This window comes from Elephas maximus, chromosome 7 (assembly GCF_024166365.1).
Source record: "Elephas maximus indicus isolate mEleMax1 chromosome 7, mEleMax1 primary haplotype, whole genome shotgun sequence".
Classification (NCBI taxonomy): Eukaryota; Metazoa; Chordata; class Mammalia; order Proboscidea; family Elephantidae; genus Elephas; species Elephas maximus.
Window position 1 is genome coordinate 63,446,182 of NC_064825.1, and position 22,913 is coordinate 63,469,094.

At 51.1% G+C, this 22,913-nt stretch overlaps 1 protein-coding gene across 1 annotated transcript in view; it reads right to left on the reverse strand.

Annotated features, from left to right (window-relative positions):
• Positions 1 to 326: 326 nt before the first annotated feature.
• LMO1 (LIM domain only 1) overlaps positions 327 to 22,913 on the reverse strand; it is a 39,817-nt gene continuing 17,230 nt past the window's right edge. The window contains exons 2-4 of the mRNA XM_049889894.1: positions 5,577 to 5,790; positions 2,713 to 2,838; positions 327 to 677 (exon numbers count right to left, since the gene is read on the reverse strand). Coding sequence (XP_049745851.1) covers positions 572 to 677; positions 2,713 to 2,838; positions 5,577 to 5,790 — 446 coding nt within the window. The 3' untranslated portion in view covers positions 327 to 571. The remainder of the gene's footprint in view (positions 678 to 2,712; positions 2,839 to 5,576; positions 5,791 to 22,913) is intronic.

A 22,913-nucleotide genomic window follows, 5' to 3' on the forward strand; every position in this document is an offset into this window, starting at 1 on the left:
TAGGATAGGGAGGGCCCCTCTTCTTGGGAGCCTACTCAGGGCCAGGGTGTTTGTTTGCTTTGCCAGTGAAGTGGGCAGGACACCCACCCACTCTGGGGTGGGGGTCTCTGAGTCGTCCTCCTCCCTCCAGCTGGAAGGGAGGGGCAACATGCTTCGCAACAGCATAGGCTGCAGCGCCCTGTCCCTGCTCCATGCCCCAGCCCTTAGGGACAGTGTTGAGGGCCTTGCCCCCTCCCAAACAGAGGGGAGGGGGCCACAGGTTTGTGTCAGTCACATGAACAACACAGAGCAACTTCCCCGGAAACATTCATAAGTTTAATCCACGCCAGTAATAAAATCGCATTACATTTCTCATAAAATAAATGTTCCCATTTATATACAGAAGACGGACTGTACAGGCCCAGCCTGGCCTCAGGAGGGTCACACACAGACAGGAGGCAGCGGTGGAGGAAGGGCCGTCCCTCCCATCAAGGATGGAGAAGTTGTAATGCAACAGGAGAGTGGCTGGCCGGCTGGGTGGGCGGGCGGCTGGGCAGACGGACAGATGGGCCTGGAGGCCAGGTGCCAGGTGTTACTGAACCTGGGATTCAAAGGTGCCATTGAGCTGGCCCTCCTCATAGTCCATCTGACACAAGATCATGTTGTTCTTCAGGAAGAATTTGTCTCCCACACAAAATCTGGAAAATCCAAGCCAGAAAGACAGAGAGGCCATGGGAGGGGTCCCAGCGGGTACTTGGGGTTCCACACAGGAACCAGCCTGGCCCAGGAGGTGGGACACGTGGAGACAGTGGTAGTGAGGTGTGTGTTCCTTCAACTTACCAGAGGGGAGTACCAAAATCCCATGCTAAACCTGGCCAATGACCCTGGGTCAGTCCAGCCGGCGGCCAGGCCCTATAGCCTGGGTGGGAGGACAGACAGACAGTCAAGCCTGGGCTACAGGCCTTCCACAGCCAGGTCTCCCATGGGGTGGTGGCAAGGGTGGTGTTGGTGGGGAGGTACAAGAATAACCTACCTCAGTCCCAGAGAAAGGGACTGAAGTGGTGCAACTGTTAAGCTTTGGGCTGCTAACCAAAAGGCTGGTGGTTCGAACTCACCAAGCAGCTCCGTGGGAGAAAGACCTGGTGATCTGTTCCCATAAAGATAACAGCTTGAAACTATGGGGCAGTTCTACTTTGTCACAGGGGGTTACTATGAGTGAAAAATTGACTCAGTAGCACCTAACAACAACAGTCCTGGAGAGGGAGAGAGGACACAGAAACACAAAAAGACGGAGAAAGGAGGGAGATGGAGAGGGACAGATATGGTGAAGGAGGGAGGGATGGAACGGTTGATTTTCCCATACCCTGGGCCCTCTCCCCAACTTAGAGCATGGCTCAGTAAAGGGCATTCTTCCTTTAAACAGGGTCTGTGGGTTTCTTGGGATGTTCTTCCAGGAGGAAGTGAGCCTGCTCCCCTAATTCATCCTCTGCCCTAAGAAGGCTCTGCTTTGTCTCTCAGTCCTCCTCAAGTCTTGGGGGATTCCAGCCCTTCCCCAAGATGTCCCCAGGGTGGCTGAGGCCTTTAATGAGACCCCAGGGTGACTAGCCCAATTCCAGCAGATCCCAGTCCAACCACCAGGTGGCGCTGCAACTTCACCGAGCCCACCTAGCAGTGGGTCTGGCCAGAGCCCCTGTCAGACCAGTGTTCCCTGCACTTTCCTCTGGACCTCACCTTCTAGGAATACTTGAATGGGCGCCTACCTGACCTGGGAACTCCTGAGAAAAAGGCCTGCCTTCTGGTGCTAGGCCTCCACCCAGGGCTGAAGGGATCTGGCTCTCTAGGTGCCTGGGGACTCCCACAGGGCTAGAGGACCGTGTAGGGGCCAAAAGACCAGAAAAGAGGCAGGACTGTGACCAGAATCACAAGAGCAGGGTCAGGAGTGAGTGACCATTCCCTGCAGGGGTCTTGGTCTCCTTTTCACATAGGACGTACATGTCTGCACATGCAAAAACGCATGTGCGGACACACACGCAGATAGGACACACACAAGGACACAGAGCATGCAGATATGCCCGCCACACATGCACATTTAAAACCCATGTGCACAGGCATAGTCACCCCATCATGCACACAGGGGCACACCCAGTGCCTGCACACATACCCCCTTGCTCATGGACACTTAAAAACACACATACATGCACACACATAATCATACCACGCACACTCAGTAAACTCATGCCTAAAAAACAACAAAACAAAAACCAAACCTCTCGTCACTGAGTTGATTCCGACTCATAGCAACCCCGTGTGTCACAGAGTAGGACTGCTCCATAGGGTTTTCTTGGCTGTAATCTTTACGGAAGCAGATAGCCAGGGCTTTCTTCCATGGTGCCACTGGGTGGGTTCGAACTGCCAACCTTTAGGTTAGTAGTCAAGTGCAAACTGTGTTTATTACATATGCCCATCTAATTACATTCACAGAGAAATGAGAAACGCACCACACAAATGTGCACACAGAGTATACGAGCACACACATTTGGCTACAGGGCTTAGGCACACATAAGACCAATATGCTCATGTGTGCTTATGAAAACTTGAAAGGTCCACATACAGCCACACACACACAGAACCCACATTTACATGCATGCCACCACAGTACTCCTGGCCTGTCCCAGCAGGCCTCAGGCTGGGTTCTGGGGCGTGTGTTAGGTCTACCTCCAAGTCAACACTCACCTCTGGTTGCAGAGTTGGCAGGCAAAGCAGTCGAGGTGATACACGTTGTCCCGGGCCCGCATCACCATCTCAAAGGCTGGAATCAGCTTACTGCAGGCAGCACAGTTTCCAGTGGTGCCAAAAAGCCTGCCAGGGAAGAGCACAGAGGGCTCAAGTTGACGGAGTTGCCTCCAGCCAGGGCCCACCCTGTCCTCCACACCTGTGGACTTTGCAGCCGGGTTGGTGCAAGAGGGCAGGAGTTCAGATGGCAGCACCCAGATTCTGCCAAGAGATTGGGCTTCAGAGAAATTGGCACATCTGCCTAGGAGGGGAGTGTAGAGAGTCAGAGTTCAGCTGACACTGCCCATCCCTGGGATCACAAGGGCCCCCTCCCTGGCTCCGGCTGGGGTACTTCAAACACCTGGGGCCGCTAGGAAAGCCCTGGTCGGGGCCCTGAGCTAGGGCTCCAGACTCACTGAATTTTAGAGGCAGTTAGCGGATCATGAGCTATGTGTCCTCAGGCAAGTCACTGAGTCTCCCTGAGTCTCATTTACCTGAAGTGTAAAATGGGAACCAAAACATACCCTTCACAGGGTTGTTGAAACTCATAAACTTTCAGTCACAACTCATTTATTAGACCCCTATAGAGCAATTACCATGTATCAGGCACTTTTCTAAGAGCTTTACAAAAAACAACTCATTTAATCCTGATAACAGCCCTGTGCAGTGGGTACTATTATAATCTCCATTTTAACGTCAAGGAAAAAGAGGCACAGAGAGGTAAACAACTTGGCCAACGTCACAGAGCCTGGCTCCAGAGAGTGTGCTCCTAACCACTGTATGATGCTGCCTCCCCCCTTTAAAAGTATAGGGTATTAATATACTTTTTCTGCTACCAACTCATCGGGTGACTACCTAGGTCCCTTCCTTTCTCTGAACCTCAATTTATCCCTCTGTAAAATGGGGGTGCTGAACTAGATGCTCAGTTCAACCATCCTTCTAAAACAGAACTGATGGCAAAAGGAAGCCTCAAGGATGTCTGGCACAAATGCCTCTTTGAGGCAGGCACCCCTCCTCTTAGCTGTTGGTTGTACACCTCTAGGGACAAAGTGCTCACTCCCTCTCCATACAGGCCAGTCCTTGGCTGGATGTTCCAATGGCCTGAGCCAACCAGACTCCTCCTTGCTTCTTTTTTGCACACTGGCAGAACAAGCCCCCAGCAAGGCAAGTGGACGGAGATGTGGGTGGGAGGCCCCTCTAATCCCTGATTTGTCCAGCTCAAGCTCAGCTGCTGCAGACAGAGCTTGGCTCCATTATTCATCAGTCTGAGCTGCCTGGTGGCTCAGATTAAGGCAGACAAAGGCTGGCGGCAGCATCTGCCTGCCAAGACAAGCCTTTCTTGCCACCAGTGCAATGAGCAGTTGCTGCAGAGGGGAGGGCTCGGGACAGCCATTCTCTGGGGCTGAGCAGCTCATTGAAGCCTCATCCCTACCCCATCTCACTGGCCTCCCTGGCCTGAAAGCCATTCCTTCTGCCTCTGGCCAAAGCCCAGGAAAAATACCTTCAGCCCCCAGTAGCTGGCAGGGCAGGGTCCAGAATGCTTGTGGGTGCTCTGGCTCTGCTGACAAGCCCATCCTGTGCCATGGTCTTCCCTCTCCAAACCTTGTGTGCCCATCAGACATTCCGCCACCTTCCCCAACCTGGTAGGTTCAGCCCCCACATGATGCCCTAGCCCTCCAGGCTGGAAGGCCCCTTCCAGGTCCTCGAGCGGGGAGACTCCAGGAGCACCCTTCCTTAACCTCTGCTCCTGGCCTCAGCCTCCCCCCTCAGGCCCCAGCCAGGAGCATGGAGTCACAGATCCTATTTTATTACTTCACTTTTTGAAACTGCAAAAAGCAGAAGTTAAAAGAGAAGATGCAGGCAGCCAGATCTCAGTCTCTTCTGGGAAGTGGGGGAATCTCCAACGATAACCTTGCCCCGGAAACGTGCCCAGACCTGAGCAGAGGAAGCCCCACGCAGCCCTTGCCCCGACCTGTTAATTAATGCGATAGGCCTTCCTTCCCCACAAGGCCCAGCCATCCTCCCGCAGCCTTCAACTGAGCCAAATGCAGATGCTGGGTTTCAGCCAAGGCCCCTGCTTTGTGGCCTCCTTCCAGCCTTGATGATGTCATACATGGCCTAAAGGAGGGTTAATTGGGGGAGGCAGCCCCAGGGAATAAGGATCCAGGTCATAAGGGAGGGGAGCTGAGCTCTGAGGAATGTAAGGCAGGGAAGCATTATAGGTTTCGCCACTTTACAGAGGAATAAACTGAGGCTGAGAGAAGGTTATAAGCCAAAAAGCTCATAGCTCATTCAAACTCAGGTCTTTAAGCTCCAACATCAGTGGTCCTTCTCAGGGGTGGTTACCTGCCAGGTTCCCTAGGTGTACTGATTGCCCAGCCAATCCCAGGCCCACCTGGAAAAGGAGGGAGTTAGGCACTGGGAAAAGATAGAAAGGAGGCTTCTTCAGCGGGGAGGGGCCCAGGTAGGTCAGAGCTTCCCTGCCTACTCCTCACAGCCCCTCTGAGATGTCCCCTCTGAGAATCCAGGAACAGGTGAGTTAGAAGCACCTGACAAAGGCAGGAGTAGAGCCAGGCTGATCCCCTCAGAAAGTTTATCTCAAGTGCCCAACAGGTACAAATGCATGCCCTAGACCTGTACTGGGCATTGAGGACAAAGAGTTACAAGCATGGCCCTGCCCTCAGGGGACTCCTTGGTGTCTGGGGAGGAAGGACTGTCAGGAATGGGTGGACATACAGGCTGTGCCCGGAGTGTGCAGGGTGCTGGGTCTACAGCAGGGGACAGTTGTACTGAGCCTTGAACAATGAGGGTGGGGGCTGGCGCACCTCAGGTAGTCACGTCGGCACAGGATGAGGTTAGCCTTGGTGTAGAGGGTGGAGCCCACTTCGCCCAGGCGGCAGTCGCAGCAGGCACACTTGAGGCAGTCTTCGTGCCAGTACTTGTCCAGCGCCTTCAGCAGGTAGCGGTCCTTGATCTTGCGGTTACAGCCTGCGCAGCCCTTCTGCTTCCCTTTGGGCTGGACGGAGAGCATTGGCATGCCTGCAGACACACAGAGAGATGGACACAGGATGGGCACTGTGGCTCCGGGCCTCAGGGAGCTGGCTGTGGAAACCTCAGGGCACATCCCTCTAGGAATAGGGAGCTCACTGCTTCTCCCAGCTGCCCGCTCCAGGGCTGGGCCTCCCGTGAGCCCTCACTTTCTCCCCAATAACCTCTTCCTGTGGACTGCAGGGCACAGCCTGTTCCCTTGGCCTGAGAAGGTCCCTCCAGAGGGTGAAGGTAGCAACTGGGAGCCCTGAGTCCACTTCAGGTCACATATATAGCCACAGGCCCTGGCCTCACTGAGCTGTTTGTCCCCATCTCAGGCACTGCTCCCTGTGTAGTCTTTTCCAGGGTTAGCGGGTAGCCATGATCTCATTGGCTCTTTCAGCTGCCCTAAGGATGGAGTCTTATAACAAGCTTGGGATCCAGTAGGACTCCCAACTCTTTTTGCCAGCTAATATCTTCCTCGCACTGCTTGTTTATTTGACCATTTTAACCTAAATGGTCAGGCTACAGTCTCTTGATCTATTCATGAAGCACTATGGAGGTATCAAAAAGAAAGCAAAATGCCCCTCTGATATCCCCAGGAGGAAGCAGGTGGCTCTGGAGCCCCTGGCACTTGCAGGGAGGCACTAGGCCTGGCCTAGTTGGGACTCTACTCAGGAATGCTTCTAGCTGAATTCAAACTTCTCAGTTGCCCTGGCCCGAGGAAGAAGTTGTGAGCCTCTGGATCCTCATTCATCCCACCAAGTTAAGAACCTCTGAGCCACTGTCCCCTTCCCAGGGCCCATATAAGCTTCCCAACATATAAGAAAGCACCACATATGAAGGGCAAAAAGCTCAATGTGGTATTTACAGAAGGGGCAGAGCCTCCAAGCTCACGCGCGTGCGCATACACACACACACGTGAACAAATGTACACAGACACAGGCTCTTAGCTCCTCCCCTGGGGTAACAGGGAGTGATCACAGGGAGGGACAGTTGAGGGGGATAGATGTCATCCAGAGCCTGGACTTCCACATGGACTCCCTAAGGCTTGGTTGTGGTGAAGATTAAGCTTGGAAAGAATCTCAGGGAGTCTCAGAAGGTTCTGGCCTGGAAGATAGGTAGCCTGAGAACCCCTCATGGAGATGGGAGCAGGGGTCAGGGAGGTTCCTTTCCTGACCAAGGCTGTTCCCCTGGAGGGAAGAGCCCACTCCTTCCTGCCTTCCTGGCTTTCCAAGAAGCCCCTATAATCTGCCTTCCTGCCAGACCCATTCTCTCCAAAGATCCCTGCTGTTTCCATCCTCCCAGCCCCAGCCCCAGCCCCAGCCCCAGCCCCAGCCCCAGCCCCAGGAATTCCTGGCATGCCCCTGTCTCATGCACACTGCCCTAAGAGCCTGAGTTGCTTGGCCACTGCCCTTGCTTTCTCTTCCCTTCTTCTAGGTGTGACCCTTCCTCAGATTTCAAAAAGGATCAGCCACCAAGAGGCCTTAGTCTCAGAGTCCACAGATGTCGGTAAGAAGGTCCCCCAGAGTTCTAGTTTAATGCTGTCATTCTACATGCAAGGAAACTGAGGCCCAGACAGACAGAGAGGCTAGTGTAAGGCACTGATCAAGCTGGCCTCAGGCTTGCTGCCTTCTCAGCTTGTTGCCTCCTCAGACTTCTCATGGAGGGGGGTGGCCCCTGAGCCAAAGCAGCCCTCCAGAGCCCAGGACCAGTGGCGACAGGTGAGGGACAGAAGAGGCATCGGCAGGCTGCAGTGGGCTGTGAACAGGGGTGCTCTCCTCTCTCTCCTCCAGTTCCGCAGGGCCTGTCAGCTGGGAAGTTTGCTGTCTAATTTCCTTAATGCGGCTCTAAGGGTTAATTGGTCTGAGAGAGTGATGGGGATGACTGTGTCCACGGCCTGCCAGGGTCTTCTCCCAACATGGCCCAGCCCAGGCTCAGCTCCAAGGAGCATGTGGGAGCCAACTAGGGTCCAGGCACCCCAAGAGCTGAGGGGGGCCTAGAGGCACCTTCTGAGGCCTGGCCCACAGAAGGAACAAGAGGGGAGAAGGTAGGGTTCAAGATATCTGGGTCATGGGGAGTCGCAGGAGTGAGACTACTGCAGGTCTGTGGAAGGAGCACCCAGGAAGGAGGTAGGGGTGGCTCAGGCAGTGGCTGTTTACCAACCTGTTCAGAAATATTGCACTATTTAACACTCAGGATAACTATGCACGTGAAAAGCAGACTTGGAAAATCTCAGGCCAGGCTTCTGGCACAGCCCCTTCACTCGCCCACCTGGCCTGGGTCCCTTCCCAGCAGTCCAGGGCCCTCCCAGAGATCTACACCTATGCTATTGCTGGCACGTGGGTGAATGGCTGCACCATCCATATTCAGGGGGTACATCTGCCCCATGAAGTTACAGCCCAAGATGAAGGGGGACAGTAGGACACCCCAGTACCAGCAGCATCTGCCCTGTTCCATTTTCCTTCCCGGTTTGGCTACTGGATGGGTTGGTCTTCCAAGCTTATCCCCTTCCCTCTACTGGCCTCCATGGGTTCCTTTGTGGCCTTGGGCTCCAACGCCCAGCCACTGAACCTGCAGGGCTATGAACTACTACAGCATGTTCTGGCAATCCAGTCACCAGCAGGACAGACCCCGTGGAGGCTATGAGGAACAAAGCCACAAGCTGCCCCAGGTCCCCCACCTCCTCCCTGTGTTCAGGCTCAGCCTAGTGCACAGTGGGTGCCCATAAAGGCCTGGGCACCTGGCTCGAGGGTACTAATTCTGAAGAACTCTTAGAAGCCATGTGGCTTCAGCCAGAGTATCTGATGTCCACCAAGACACAGAACACCAGGGCCAGCTTGGCCGGGGAGGTCCCAGAGCATCTAACAGACCTTGAGCTATCTCTGTTTGGAAAGGCCAAGGTCCTGGGAGAAGGTGACCCAGAGCCAGCTCATGGGATGGATCTTGGACTGCACATCGAAACTTCAAATCTGTAACCCTCTGGCTGTATGATCAAGAGCAAGTCTCATGGCCTCTCTGGGCCTTCATTCCCCCATCCAACAAATAAGGAAAATTGAAACAACTCCTGCTCTTCACAGGCAGGTGGAAGAGCTCTGGGAGTCAAATGGACAATGAGTCACCCTTTCCTTCTTTCAGCCAAGATTGATGGAGCACCCTGCACCTGTTGGCTCCCACTGTGCTGATCCTGGAGACCTTGACACTCCTGGAAGGCTAAAGAGACTTTTACGGGGGCATCTCTAGTTTCCTGCTCCGCAAATCGAGGGGTCCAGGCTCTCATTCCCTGCCCTGCCTCACAACCCCCCACCCAGCCCGCCAGTCCACCCCTGCAGACACCTCTCCCCGCCCTCCTCCCCTGCCTGGCTCTGGGAGCTGACCGCGGGCCATGCAGTTTCCATTAAGGAGATAGCATCCCTTTGCTGAAGTCCATTTGGGATCCATTTTAGTGTTATCTAAAAATCAAATCTACATGGTAATCCTTTTAATGTACTCCTGACTTTAGAAAAAACAGCCTTGCGCTCCTTCAGGAAAGGTTTTAAAGCATTACCCAGTAATTACTACTTGCCCATGAAAACACGGCTCTTTTACAGCGGGTGGTGTTTACGCCTGCACGTGTGCACACGTGGGCACACAGTCAGAGGCACATGCAAAATACAGCCATTCACTGAGCCCGTGTGCCACCCCCAAATCCTAGGGCATGTGTGGTGGTGACACTCGAGGGGAGATAGGCCAAACTCCTACCCCTACCTCCATCACGGGAGGCAGGAGGCATCCAGGCTGTGGAGAGAGCCTCCTAGTCTGACTCATCGGCTGCCAGACACTTACCCTCAGTTCTTCAATCTGGGGAGAAGCCAGACAGTCCCAGTGATGGGGAGGGACTGCCAGAGGCCATCCTGCCCCTCCCACACTCTCCCTTCAGCTGGGAGGGAAGCCCTTCTTTTCACATGGACCCCACAGAGTAGTCTCCCACGCCAGGCCCAGGTTCCCAGCCCCTCCTGCCCTGCTGCCCCCAGGCAGGTTGCCCTTCAGATCTGGCAGGTGGACTTTTCCAAACTGACAAGCCTGCAGGCCCTCAGTCCCTCCGCTGCCTCTGACTTAGACAGTTTGGCACTCCCACTGCCCCCCAGCAAGCCCCTCTAAGGCCAGTCCTCCACCCCTCCTTGCAAGAACACCTACCCCGTCGTGCCCCAGGACGCTGCAGGCTAAAGCCCATGGTTCCCTTGCTGGAGTGATGGGGGCTACCACTGGCAGCTCTGGCCTGGCAGTGGAGGCCCCTCCCACATGCTAGGGTCTGTCTGGGCACTGCTAGATCTGCTCGCTGCAGAATCCTGGAGTAATACTCCTCTCCATCCTGTGAAGAGATCTTGTTTGCCCTGTCCCAGGGCTTCCCTCCACTGCTGTTCCAGGAAGAAATGCTTTTTTCCTGCCCATCCACACCCGCCTCCCAAAGGTCACAGTCAATGGTGGGCTCTAGGTGAAGAGCCCATACCTCAAAGTCAGACAGTCTAGTTTCAAGTCAGGAATTGCCAAAGGGCCTGGAGCAAATCCCTTCATCTTGCCGACTTGCAGAAGCCATTAGACAGAGCCTGTCACCCAGTGGGTGACCACAGACAGGAATTGGTAATATTATTAACACTCACACCCAGGATACCTTCCCTGCTCTGACACTTGTGTTCTTTTTCTTTTAACTCTTTGTTTTGACATAATTTCAAACTTTCAGAAAAGTCGCAAGAATAGTAGAAAGGCCATGACATGGATGAACCTTGAAAACATCATGCTGAACGAAAGAAGCCAATCACAAAAGACCGTATGTTCTATGATTCCATTCCTATGAAATGTCTAGAATAGGCAAATCTATAGAGACAGAAAGTAGGTTAGTGGTTGTTTAGGGCTTTCAGGGGAGGAGCTTGGGAGGGGTGATAGCTAAATGGTATGGGATTGATGAGGTCACGAAAATGTTGTAAAATTGACTATGGTGACGACTGCACATATGTATGAATATATGAAAAACTACTGAATCGCTCACTTTAAATGGGTGAATTGTATGGATTGTTAATTATATCTTATCAAAGATGATTTTTAAGAAAAAGAATAGTAGAGAGAATTCCTACATACCCTTCACCCAGATTCCTTAATATTTTACCACATTTGCTTTATTCTCATCTATTTTCCTGAATCATTTTAGTTGGTTTCAGACATGAAGTTCCTCTAAATTCTTTGGCATGCATCCCCTAAAAGCAAAGATATTCTTTTACGTAACCACAGTACAATGATCAAAATTAGGAAATGATCATTGAAATAACACTACCATCTCATCTACAGGTCGTATTCAAATTTTGCCAATTTTCCCAATATCTTCTACGGCAAAATAAAATCTCAGATCAAGTGTTGCATTCGGTTGTCTTTTTTTTAGTCTACTTAAGTCTGGAGAGTTGGAAGCCTTTCTTTGTGTTTCTAGACGCTGGCATTTGTGGAGTAAAGGCCAGTTATTTTAAAGGATATCCCTTAATTGGGGTGTGTCTGACAGTTTTTGTCTCTGTGAAATTAATTAAGTTTTCAGTTTTCTTTTTTTGTAAAGTGGAGGTAAAAATAGTACTCAACTCATAAGTTACTGTGAGGAATAAAGAAATTAATATACATGACATGCTTAGAACTAACTGAGCCCAGTAGTCGAAAGTTAGCTTATTACTACTGACTAGTATCCCCCCTTGGAGACGTGGTGGCGGAGTGGTTAAGAGCTCAGCTGCTAACCAAAAGGTCAGCAGTTCGAATACACCAACTACTCCTTGGAAGCCCTATGGGGCAGTTCTACTCTGTCCTATGGGGTCACTATGGGTCAGAATCGACTCGACAACGGGTTTGGTTTTTTGGTTTGTAGTATCTCCCCACCCTTAGTACACGTGAAAGGACAGCCTGTGTCACAGCTCCATCTCAGACTCCTAAGATTGTGACAGACACTTATTTTGAGGTATAATAAACTGATTTGAATGTGCCACAGTGGTCAAAGTCACACAGGTACCAGCTAAAGCCCAACATTACCTGAAGGACTGTCTAGCGGTCGGTGCAAACATGCACAGAAAGAAGCCAGCCTCACCTGTCCAGCAGGCTCCTTCAGGAATCAAGTAGGGAGGGAGGGCTGTGGCAGCTCAGGTGGTAAGAGATCAGGGGCAGGTCCTTCTGGCTGCTCTGGGGTGAGCCCTGGGCCATAGGGTGTCTCATAATCTTTCAAGGCACCTCAGTGCTAGTTTCAAAGCCCCCATCTAATACCCAGACATTCTCTCAGCTGGCTGCTGGGGAGTCTCAGGAATCAGCCACCGGCCCTGGCCAGAGCCCCCACAGCACATCATGGCTGCCCAGGGACTGCTTTTCACCACCGCAGGCGCCCCTCCCCTGGGGCGGACAGGGAGCATTAACTGCGTTTTCCCAGGATGAAGGCAATTCACAGGGAGAGAACACTGACTGAGCACTCAGTAGGAACTCTCCCAAGTGTTTTACTCATTCAGTCCTCACAACTGCCTTATGAGATAGGGACCATTATTATTCCCATTTGAGCAACGGAAAAACTGAGGCGCAAGAAAAGTTACTCACTTGTCATGGGTCACACAGTGAGTCGTGACAGAACTGGGATTTGAATGAGGACTGACTGGCTCCAGGGCCCAAGCATTTGAGTCAAGGCTGTGTGCTGCTAAGGACACTGTTAACCACCGCTGAGGTGCTAACAGACCAGGCAGGAGACATTACAGAGGTCAGAAGACACCAGTAAGATATGCAGACGCAGGACACACAGCTACAGGACACGTATGCAAATGAGCACAGCAACACACAAATATTTGCACAGGTACATGTAATCAACGCATGTGGATACTAGGTCCATGAGAGGAGGGCCTGTGTCTGTTTTATTTTCCTCACAACAGTTTTATTCCAGTACCCGGAAGAGTGGTGGCAGATGGTAAGTGCTCAATAAGTTGCACAAATACATCCAAGCACACCCATGCAGGGGTGTGTATGTGCATGTGTGTGGGTGTACTCACAGAAATGTACGCTCATTCCCAGATGCACACATATGCACAAGCAGTCACATGCATGTTTGTTAACTTTAAAAAAAACAAAAAACACAATTCTAAAAAGTGGATCAGAGCTCAAAATCAAGTCCTGGATTGAATAAAACCTATAAGCTCAGAGGTGTAGGAGGCATTGATGGTTCAATAGCAGGATTCTCATCTTCCATGTAGGAGACCCAGGTTTGATTCCTGGACAACGTATAGCTACTACTCACCTGTCGGTGGAGGCTTGTGTGTTGCTATGATGTTTAACAGGTTTTAGCAGAGCTTCTAGATTAAGACAGACTAGGAAGAAAGGCCTGGTGATTTACTTCTGAAAATCAGCCAGTGAAAACTCTTCACAATGGTCCAATCCACAACCAGTCATGGGGATGGTATAAGACCAGGCAACGTTTGGTTGTGTTGTGCATGGGGTTGCCATGAGTCGGAGTCTGACTTGACGAAGCTAACAACAAGAGGCCTAGTGCTCTGTCCTCAGTGCCATTTCCCTGAGGAAATGGAAGAAGTCAAGCCCGCTAGGTTTTGCCCGCCTGGGTCTATGGGGTGCTTCACAAATGATCCAGAAAATCTCATGATCCCCACACCCAAGTCAGCTGAGAAAGCAGGGAAGGGGCGATCTGTGGACTTCAGGGGTCTGACTGCCTGTCACGTTAAAGGTCCTTGTAGCTGCCAGAGCCCACACCCAGGCCTGGAACTACAGAGTAGGATCCCAAACAGAGCCCTCAGCCCCTCCTAGGCCCCTCCTAGGCCGTTTAATAAGGAAATTTGAAAGTGTAATCTAATTCTGCAGAATCTCTTTAAATCTCGTTTTCTTAGAAGTAACTTCATTTCACACAGACACATCCAGCCTTGTGAGAAGGCCTCCATTTCACACCAGTTTTATCTCCACAATTTCTCATCTCACTGCACTCCTATCCCAGGGCCTTGCTATGTGGCAGGCAAGGCCTGAACTAATAGCATTTCCTACTCATTTGGAATCAAAAGCCAAGGAGAACAACTGTTGAAACGCGCAGCTACAGCCACCTAGAACGCACTCACTGCCGCTCCCCTGCGCACCCATTTGTGGGCAGTATGCTTATTGGGTCAGATAAGGCAGAGAAGCAGGGTCCTCTGTGGCTTCTAAATTCCCCACAGGCGCAAGGAGAAGGAGGCTGGGAGGTTGGTTGGCTCGCTGGGTTCTGGTCAGCTCAGTGGAGGGACTGGCACCTTTGGCTCTGCTGCTGCCCCTCTGAAGGCAGTCTGAGAGAAGAGGCCATGTAGCGTGGATGCTAAGACTATGGGCACTGGAGGCAGGTGGCCTCAGCTTGAATCCTGGCTCTTCCATTTACCAGTTCTGCCTCAATTTCTCACCTGTTAAATGGGACAATAAGAGAGGCAATTTAAAGGAGCATTTTGAGGATTAAATCAGCTAATGGATACAAAGTATTTATAATGATGTTTGACACATCCAGTTGCCATTGAGTAGATTCTGATTCACGGTGACCCCACGTGTATGAGAGTAGAACTGTGCTCTGTAGGGTTTTCTACGGCTGATTTTTCACAAGTAGACTACCAGACACCTCTGGGTGGACTCGAACCTTCAGTCTTGAGGCTAGCAGCTGAGAGTATTAACCATGTGCACCACTCAGGGACACCTCGTTTGACACACAGGTGCTTAGGGCATGGGGGCAGAGCTCCAGATTTGGGACACGCCTGCTTGGGCATCTGTGTGACTCCAGCAGCTCACTCAGTCTTCTCTTTTGCGGCTCTGTTCTGGCTTCCTGTATCACAGCTGTAGCCTCTCCGCATTCCAACCTGAGGACCCTCCTGGCTTACAGTGGTGATCACCCTTCCTTTACCAGCCTGAGCCTCTAGCAGCCAGTGCAGGGAGAAAGTCCCTTGCATTTGCTACAGAACAACCCCATTCCCCACCCCATCCTGGGCTGCTGGAGCTAGCTCCTTGGATACCTGGACAGGATGCTGCTTGAAGCTGTAAGGCTGTGGGGACCAGGAGAGAAGCATCTGGAAGCTGTGCTCCCCAGACAGCGCTTGGCTGCTCTGCTCCCTGAGCACCCACAAAGCCCACGTCACCCATCTAATGAAACAGGGGTTCCCAAGGGGCTTGCAATCTCTGCAGAGGAGGAGGAGGAGGACACAGACTCTCAGACGAGTCTCAATTTCACAGCATCAAGGACATGAGCACCAACGCACTGAACCAGAAAACGAGAGTCTGGCAGGAGCCGCAGACACACCGTGAGCACCAGGGGATCGCAGATTAGGACCCTTCAAAATCAATTTTGAATTCAAACTTTTAAATGTGTTCTCCAAGCACAAGGAAGGGACCCTCCAGGCAAGCTCAGCATAACCAGCTGCTGGGCCCTGCTTCCTTCTCTAAGCAGCCAGAGCCCATCTGCCAGCCCCTGGGCTGGGTGAGAGGAGGGGGTGGGAGGGCTAGGAGCAAGACTCTGCCTCAGCCCAGGAGCGGCAGGAACAGGCCCCTTCAGCTCCTGCTAAGATGGCATTGCCCCTGGGGTACCTGCCTGAGGCCTCCGGGGCTTCTTCCACCTCCCTTTTGCAGACCTGGGTGAGAGGAGCTGAAGGTAAGGCCTGTGTGGGCTAGGCTCTCCTCTTGCCCCCAACCTGGCTGAGGAAGCTCCTGGGGCATGTGTGGGTGATGTTGTTCAGAACATGGGCTTTGGAATCAGGCAAGCAGGGGTTTGCATCCTGGGCCAGCTGCTGGCCCCCTGGGAGAAGATCCTGGTTCAGAAGTGAATTTCCCTCCCGGAAAGCTGGTGGGAGAAAGCCTGCTGCAACCATGTCAAAACTCAGGCCCAGAGGCTTGGGGAACATCCAATGTCTCATCCCAGAAGAAAGGTCCTAGCACTGTGAAGTGAGAGCAGTCTGAAGCCCATGGTGCAAAGGGAGAGAAAGTTACATCAGTGTATGAGTCGGCAGAGCAGCACGGTGCTGGAAGGACCAGCATGGCCGCAGGCTGCATCATTTGAGGCATGGTGTCTGCAGCCAGGGTGCTGGCAGTCACGCTGCCCGTCATCTGTCAGACCACGTCTGGAGCACTGAGGACTGTTCTGGGCCCTGCATTGTGAGGTAGATGGAATGAACAGGACAGTGGGCCTCACCAGGAGCTTCAGCAGACAGACTGCTCCAGCCAAATCTTAGACAAGGCCCCAGGGCCTGCAGTAGGGGGCACTTCAGACAGGGTCCAGTAGAAGGTGCTCCTGGTAGCCTCAGCTGGAGTCCTCTTCTCTGCCTAGGTTCCTGCTCAGCCACACGTTCCTTCAAGCTTATGGTCAGCACAAAGTTGATGGCTTCCCCATCTCTGGGTGGGGAAGCTGGTACATGCAAGCCTCTCCAATCCCAATGACCCCACAGCCTCTGTCCCTCAGTTCTCCAAACCCAGGCTACATCCTGACTATAAGCCACACTCCTGAGACATAAACACGAGCGAGTGTAAACCACTCCATAGCTGAGAGACAACAGAGGGGGGTGGCCTTGGGCTTGCACAGGCCTCATGGGGAGCCCCTTCTGGAATAAAGAGCAGTGAGAAAGAAGGCTGGGGTCACCAGACCACACATGGGAGAAGCAGCAGAGACTTGCCAACCCCTCCCACCCTGAGCTTGGGTTTACAAGGAAATTACAACATGGGCCTGGGTAATGCTCCTTTTAGTTACAGCATAAACTGTAGCAATAAAGCGTACCTGGGGAATGTTTAGAGAAAGCACTAATGATTTCTTCCCCAGTGGTTAATAAATTCACTTCCAGATCAATTTGTTCACGATAGAGCCCAGTGAGCAGAACCCACGCGGCAGGCACAGCTGAGTGTATCTTTTTCAGTATAAATGATTTATTACGATGATTAGCGGCACATAAACAATTTAAAATACAACGCTAATTAGTTTGGGGAAGAAAGGAGGGGAAAAGCCACCCTGCCTCTCTCCCCATTATGTTCTACTTCCCTAAGTGTGTACTTTTTAATTAAATCCAAATGTCACGATAAATTTAAAGTGTTTTATTACTACTCAGGCTAAGGCAGTCATGCAAGCCCCCCTCTCGGGCATCTGCAGGTCGGGCTGGGGTGAGGGATGGGAGATCAGCAGGGCTTGTCCACAAACGCTCCTCAAGATGAGAGATCTCGGGTGAGAACCCTGAAAATTCCTCTGGCTTCAGGCAGCCCCAGGCTGGTTAAAACTGGGACTGCCCAGGGGGACCTCCCCTCCCTTCTGCCTGCTGCATACCCGTCCTGGCCAGCCCAAGTGAGATCCCCTCCACAAAGCCTGCCCTGACCAGCCCAGAGCCAGCCACTTCCCCTCCATGGTTCCCACGGCACCCTGCACCTTCTTCAAGCCCTCCTTGTGTGCTCCATAACCTGACATCTTTTGCCTTCTGTATACCCAGCACCATGCCTGGCACGTCACAGACAATATTTCACTTAGTCCGTATTGCAGCACTGTGAGGTAATAGATGGGGCATAGAACACTTTGGCTGCTCAGGCAGGCCTTACCCAAGGACTGAGACCTGCTTTGCCCAGAGGCACATCTGAGGCAAAGGCTCAGGCCAGGGACCTGGACTCAGAGGGGTCTGAGTTCAAGCTCAGGCTCTGCCATTGAGCCACAATGTAATCACTGTCAAGTCCCTTAGCCTCTCTGGGCTTTAGCTTCTTCATCAGCAAAACTGGAGTAACAACACCCAACTTGCAGGGCTAAAAAACTAAAGCAGCCAAAAGAAGCAGAAGTGCTCTGCAAACCTTGACATACTATGTAAGCATTAATTATGATCAGTGCTCACCAAAGCCCTTAATAAGGTGGTCCAGGTGCCGTACTAACCCCATTTTATAGACTCAGAAGACTGAAGCCAGTAGGAGAAAGGATTCACCCAAGGTTTCACTGAACCTCAGGAGCCTAGCAGGGACTAGGCTGTGGGTGGCCTCCCCTCCACGTCACAGAGGATGGACGGGAAGCTCAGACAGCCAAGGATAGTTTCTCTCCTAAACACTCTTATACTGTTTATTTGAATTTAAAAACAAACTTCTCTAATGACAGAGTTACTATATGACCTAGCAATTCCACCCCTAAGTATATACCAAAGAGGACTGAACGCATATGTCCACATGAAAACTGGTACAGGCACTTTCATAGCAGTGTTACTCGTAATAGCTAAGAAGTGGAAACGACCCAATGTCCATCAACAGATGAATTGATAAACACAATGTGGTATATCCACACAATGAAAAATTAACGTAAAAAGAAACTAAGTGCTGATACATGCTACAACACGGATGAACCTTGAAAACATGTTAAGTGAAAGAAGCCAGTCACAAAAGGCCACATACTGTATAATACCATTTATATGAACTATCTAGAATAGACAAACTCATAGAGATGGAGACTAGATTAGTGGTTTCCAAGGTCTGGGGTGACTGCTAATGGGCATGGGGTTTCTTTTTGAGGTGATGAAAATGTTCTTGAATTAGCTAATGGTGATGGCTGTATAACTCTGTGAATATACTAAAAATCACTGAATTCTACATTTTAAAGGGGTGAGTTTCATGGTATGTAAATTATATCTTAATAAAGCTATTATTTAAAACAAAACAAATATCCCTTTGAGAACAGGAGAAGCCAGTTCATAAAAAATTAAGTGCTGGGGTTAGGGGAGGGATCCAATATGCTGTGATGGCCAGGAGCTGTCAGGTGGAAGCGGCCTGGGAGGCCCAGCAGTCAGCCCTCTCAGGGAGGCCAGGCCTGGTCACCCTATCTCCCACTGGCTGCTCCATAAGGATAAAAGGGCTCCAGAGGACCCCCTTGCCTCCCTCCCCAAACATCCCACCATGATCCAAAAATCCGGCTCCACCTACTTTTCCAGCCCCGCTCTCCAGGAAACTCAGACTCTACTCCTGCCATCACTCTTCTCTGATCCATGGCTTGCACCACCGTGTATTCATGTTGTCTCCTCCCAGGTCTTTCTTTGTTGAACTTTGTGCCTCCTCCATTGCCCTACCTGCTATACCCTATGTGTAAACTAGGCATGCCTCTGGCTCTGGAGCGCCTGCTCCATGGGGTCTCTCTCTCAGGAACTTGAGCTTATCCTACATTGGGTGCCAGAAGTTACAGTATGTGCACAATGAATGGGGTCATGGTGAGGACTACCTGGCCCCCAGGTGAGGTTTGGTAAGGAGCCGTTGCCCCTTCCCAGGGTCTATGAGCCACATCAGGGCAGGGATGTGCAAACCCAGATCCAGGCCAGGAAAGAAGACAATAAAGCTGCCTTTGGGTAAATGAAAATCTTTGGGGTGAGAGAGAGCACCACGCCCAGGCTGGGGCCAGTGCCCTTTGTGGCTCAGCTGAGAGGATGACCCAAGAAAATGAAGAAGCCTGGCCAGCAGGAGGAGCCAGCACCACTCTGTAGCAGGGTCACCCAGCTGCCCCAGGGCCCTGGCAATGGCCAGAGCAGTGATGGTACCGCAGGCTTCATCTTCGCAGAGACAGAGCAGCCTCCAAGTCTCCCAGGTGAAGGAAGGGGACAGGACAGCTCTGGTCACTTAAGGGTGGTCTCTGGGCATTGGGGCAAATGGACACACATCCTTTTCTCGTCTTAAGACTGGTTCTACGAATCTTCATGTCTTCATCAAGAGATGCTGTCTCAGGGAGCTGGCCTTCAGAGAACCACAAAAACAAAAAACCAACCAGGGGCTGTCGAGTCAGTTCCGACGCATGGCAACCCCGGGTGTGCAGAGCAGAACTGCATCCCACAGGGTTTTCAGAGCTGTGAACTTTTGGAAGTAGATCACTAGGGCTTTCTTCTGGGACACCTCTGGGTGGATTTGAACTGTCCACCTTTCTGTTTATAGTTGAATGCTTAACCATGTGCACGACCTAGGGACTCCACCCTTTGGGGAAGCTACTCCCTAAATTCTCTAAATTTCTTTTTAAAAGCACTTTGGGGCCTGGGGCTGAGAAGACCTCTCAGGGGTAAGAGGTGGCAGGAGGGGGTGTTGCAGGTGCCCCTCACTTTATGCAGCCTCTGCGTTCTCACCAACAAGTCCTCAAGAGGGCGTGATGCTACCCAGCTGACAAAGTACATGAAAACATTTCCTCCCACTTGACTTCTGTACAGGGGACAGGCAGGGTGCTCTGGGCCCTAATTTATGTCTGAGGAAACAGAGGCTCAGGGAGGTTAAGTGGTTTGCCCAGAGTCACACAGCAGTGAGTGGTAAAATGAGACTCACCTGAGATCTTACAGTCAGAGGACAGCAGAGCAGGACTGGAATCCAAAGTCCATGCTCCTTACATCCCAAGCCAAAAGAAAGGTACTTCTGCAGTAAACAGTCCTGCCCTCCTGCAGCGGCTGCCCCTTCTAAAGGTTTTCAAAGGATTTGATATCTGTATGTGTCTGGGCTGGTGCTATTGGGGGTCCTCTGCCCTTGGGGGAGCGAACTCAAAGCCCTGGAAGGACAGGCAGAGTTCCTGGGAGAGTAGGTCATGGGGAAAATGGTGTATACTTCTGAGTCAGGACAGAGGGGTTGTGTGGGTCTCTGGCAGGAGTGGTGGCCAGGCACAAATGCCCCTGAGGGATAGCTCTGCAGAGGTGAGGCCTTAGGCTTGTTCCCAGTCCCACATGGAGGAGCTCTGTGGCCTCAGATAAGTTCTGTTCTTCTCTGGATGCATCTTGGTTACGCATACTCAGGCGGTAGACTGTATCAGACATAAATAAGGATAGAGAGGCCATGAGCTCAATCTGTCTTAGTTACCTAGTACTGCTGTAACAACAACAACAAAAAAAAATACCACTAGTGGGTGGCTTTAAAGAACAGAAACTTCTCACAATTCAGGAGGCTAGAAATCTGAATTCAGGGCATGGCTCTGGGGAGGTCCTTCCATGTCTATTCAGCTTCAGGTAGCTGCCAGCCTGGCATTTCTGAGCTTGTAGAGGCACTGTCTCCATCATCTGTCTTCCTAACCCCACTGTGTGTCTCTGTGTCTATTCTGATTGTTTCATAAGTCAGGAGTGATTAGGTTTAGGAATCACCCTACTCTGGTCTAACCTCATTAACATAACAAAAAAATCCTATTTTCAAATGGGGTCATATTTACAGGTACAGGGCCTAGGATCTCAACACTTATTTTGGGGGATACAAATTCACTCCATAAGAGTGTCCTTATCAGAATCAGGAGCTTTCATGAATGCCAGTCTGAGAAAGAAAACTAGTCAAGCTGGGAGGGCTAAGAGACAGTTTACCCCCATGCCCACTGCACAGACAGATCAGGTGAAGACAGAGGAGCTAGGTGAGCAGGTGTGAATTCGCTCTTTCCCAGCTCTGGTATATTCTTGTCTGCCCATGGGCTTTGACTTGCTCCTTTGGAGCCTGGAAAGCCAGGATCTTGGTCCAGTCATGGGGCAGAATAGAGGAGGAAGTGTAGGGTGAGGAGAAACCTTCAGGCCAAAACTGGGCTGGGCAAAGAGGCTGACCTCAGGGACAAAGGTGGGTGAGCACAGACTTGTAGTTGGGAACTCTGATCAGCTCTCCCTGTGGCCCTACTCCAGCTCTGGCCAGTTCAGGCTCTGCTCCTGGTAGCTAAGGCTGGAGCTGGAACTGGAGCTGGAGCTGAGAGGCTTCAGCCAGGATCTCCACCACCAGGGAACCTCAAATAAGCCTCCACATTCCCAGGGCCACAGCTCCAGACCAGGCCTCCAGTATCCCTCTTCTGGACTTCAACAGCCTCCTGTCTGACCAACCCTGACTCCCACTTGTCACCCCTTCCCCACAGGCCCAGTCTGCATGGTCTGAAGGAAACTGAGTGAAAGAAGGAAGGAGCAGAGGACAATCTGAGGCTGAAGGGGGTGGAGAGTGGTCACCCTGTAAAGGTCAGAAGGAAGAACCTCTCCACCACACAACCATAAATGGTTTTTCCTGTCCATAGTTTTATCCCCTCCAGTTTATACTCCACAGAGTAGCCCAAAAGATCTTAATAAAATGTAAATCTGAGCATGAATCTTTCCTGTGCCTAAAGCTCCCCCAAATACTTCCCATTGACATTAGCATGAAGTCTGAACTCCTAAACACGGCCTACAAGGCACCACGTGACGTGGTCCCTACCAACCTCACCACCATTCCAGCCACATCAATCATGCTCTACGTTCCAGCCACACTGACCTTCTCTTGGGCCCGTGAACTCAGGATTCCTCATCCTCTCTTAGGGCTTTCACTCTCATGATACTCTCTGCTCCCCTCCTTCACATGTTAACACATTCATTCATTCACTAGTCACTCAACAAATATTTACTAACCATTTATTACTAGGGACTAGCCCCTAACACCTATATTTTGATAAGAAATACATGAATATTGATGATTTTTCAGCAAGAAAGTCTTTTTAATGGGGTTCAATAAGTCTATTTAATCCCTTGATCAATTTTCTATTCAATGGTGTTAAATTATTTCTTTCCCCTCCCCCATTTTGATTTTATTGGAATTACTTTTATCAGTATCAATTATTTTTAAAATTTTAAGTGACTTTTTGGTTTATGATAAGTTTTGGCTCATATCAAACCTTACCAATTAGAGCTTTTGCCGCTCTTGAGATGTCTTTCACGGTAATTATTTCCACCAGAAAATATCTCCTGAGCCAACTTTTGCAGATTTAAATTTTATCAAGAAGATTTGATTCTGCTGTCAATTTTTAGTCAATAACATATTTTACCAGGTGCAGTCTTAATCGTTGCCAGTTTTACTTTGCGTTAATTATTTCAACCAATTTTAATTTTTTTCTTGGATTTTTTTTTTCTTTTGGCATTTTTCATGTTACTGTTGTTTGCTGCTGGTAGCTGCTGTCGAGTTGGCCCCCGACTCATGGCAATCCCATGCACATGAAACAAAATGTTGCCTGGTTCTGTGCCATCCCCATGATAGGCTGGGCATCGTACCGTTGTGATCCATAGGGTTTTCACTGGCTAATTTTTGGAAGTAGATCACCAGAATTCCTTCCTAGTCTGTCTTAGACTAGAAGCTCTACCAGAACTTACTCAGCATCATAGCCACTGACACACAGGTGGTGGGTGCACATGAGGTGCATTTGCTGG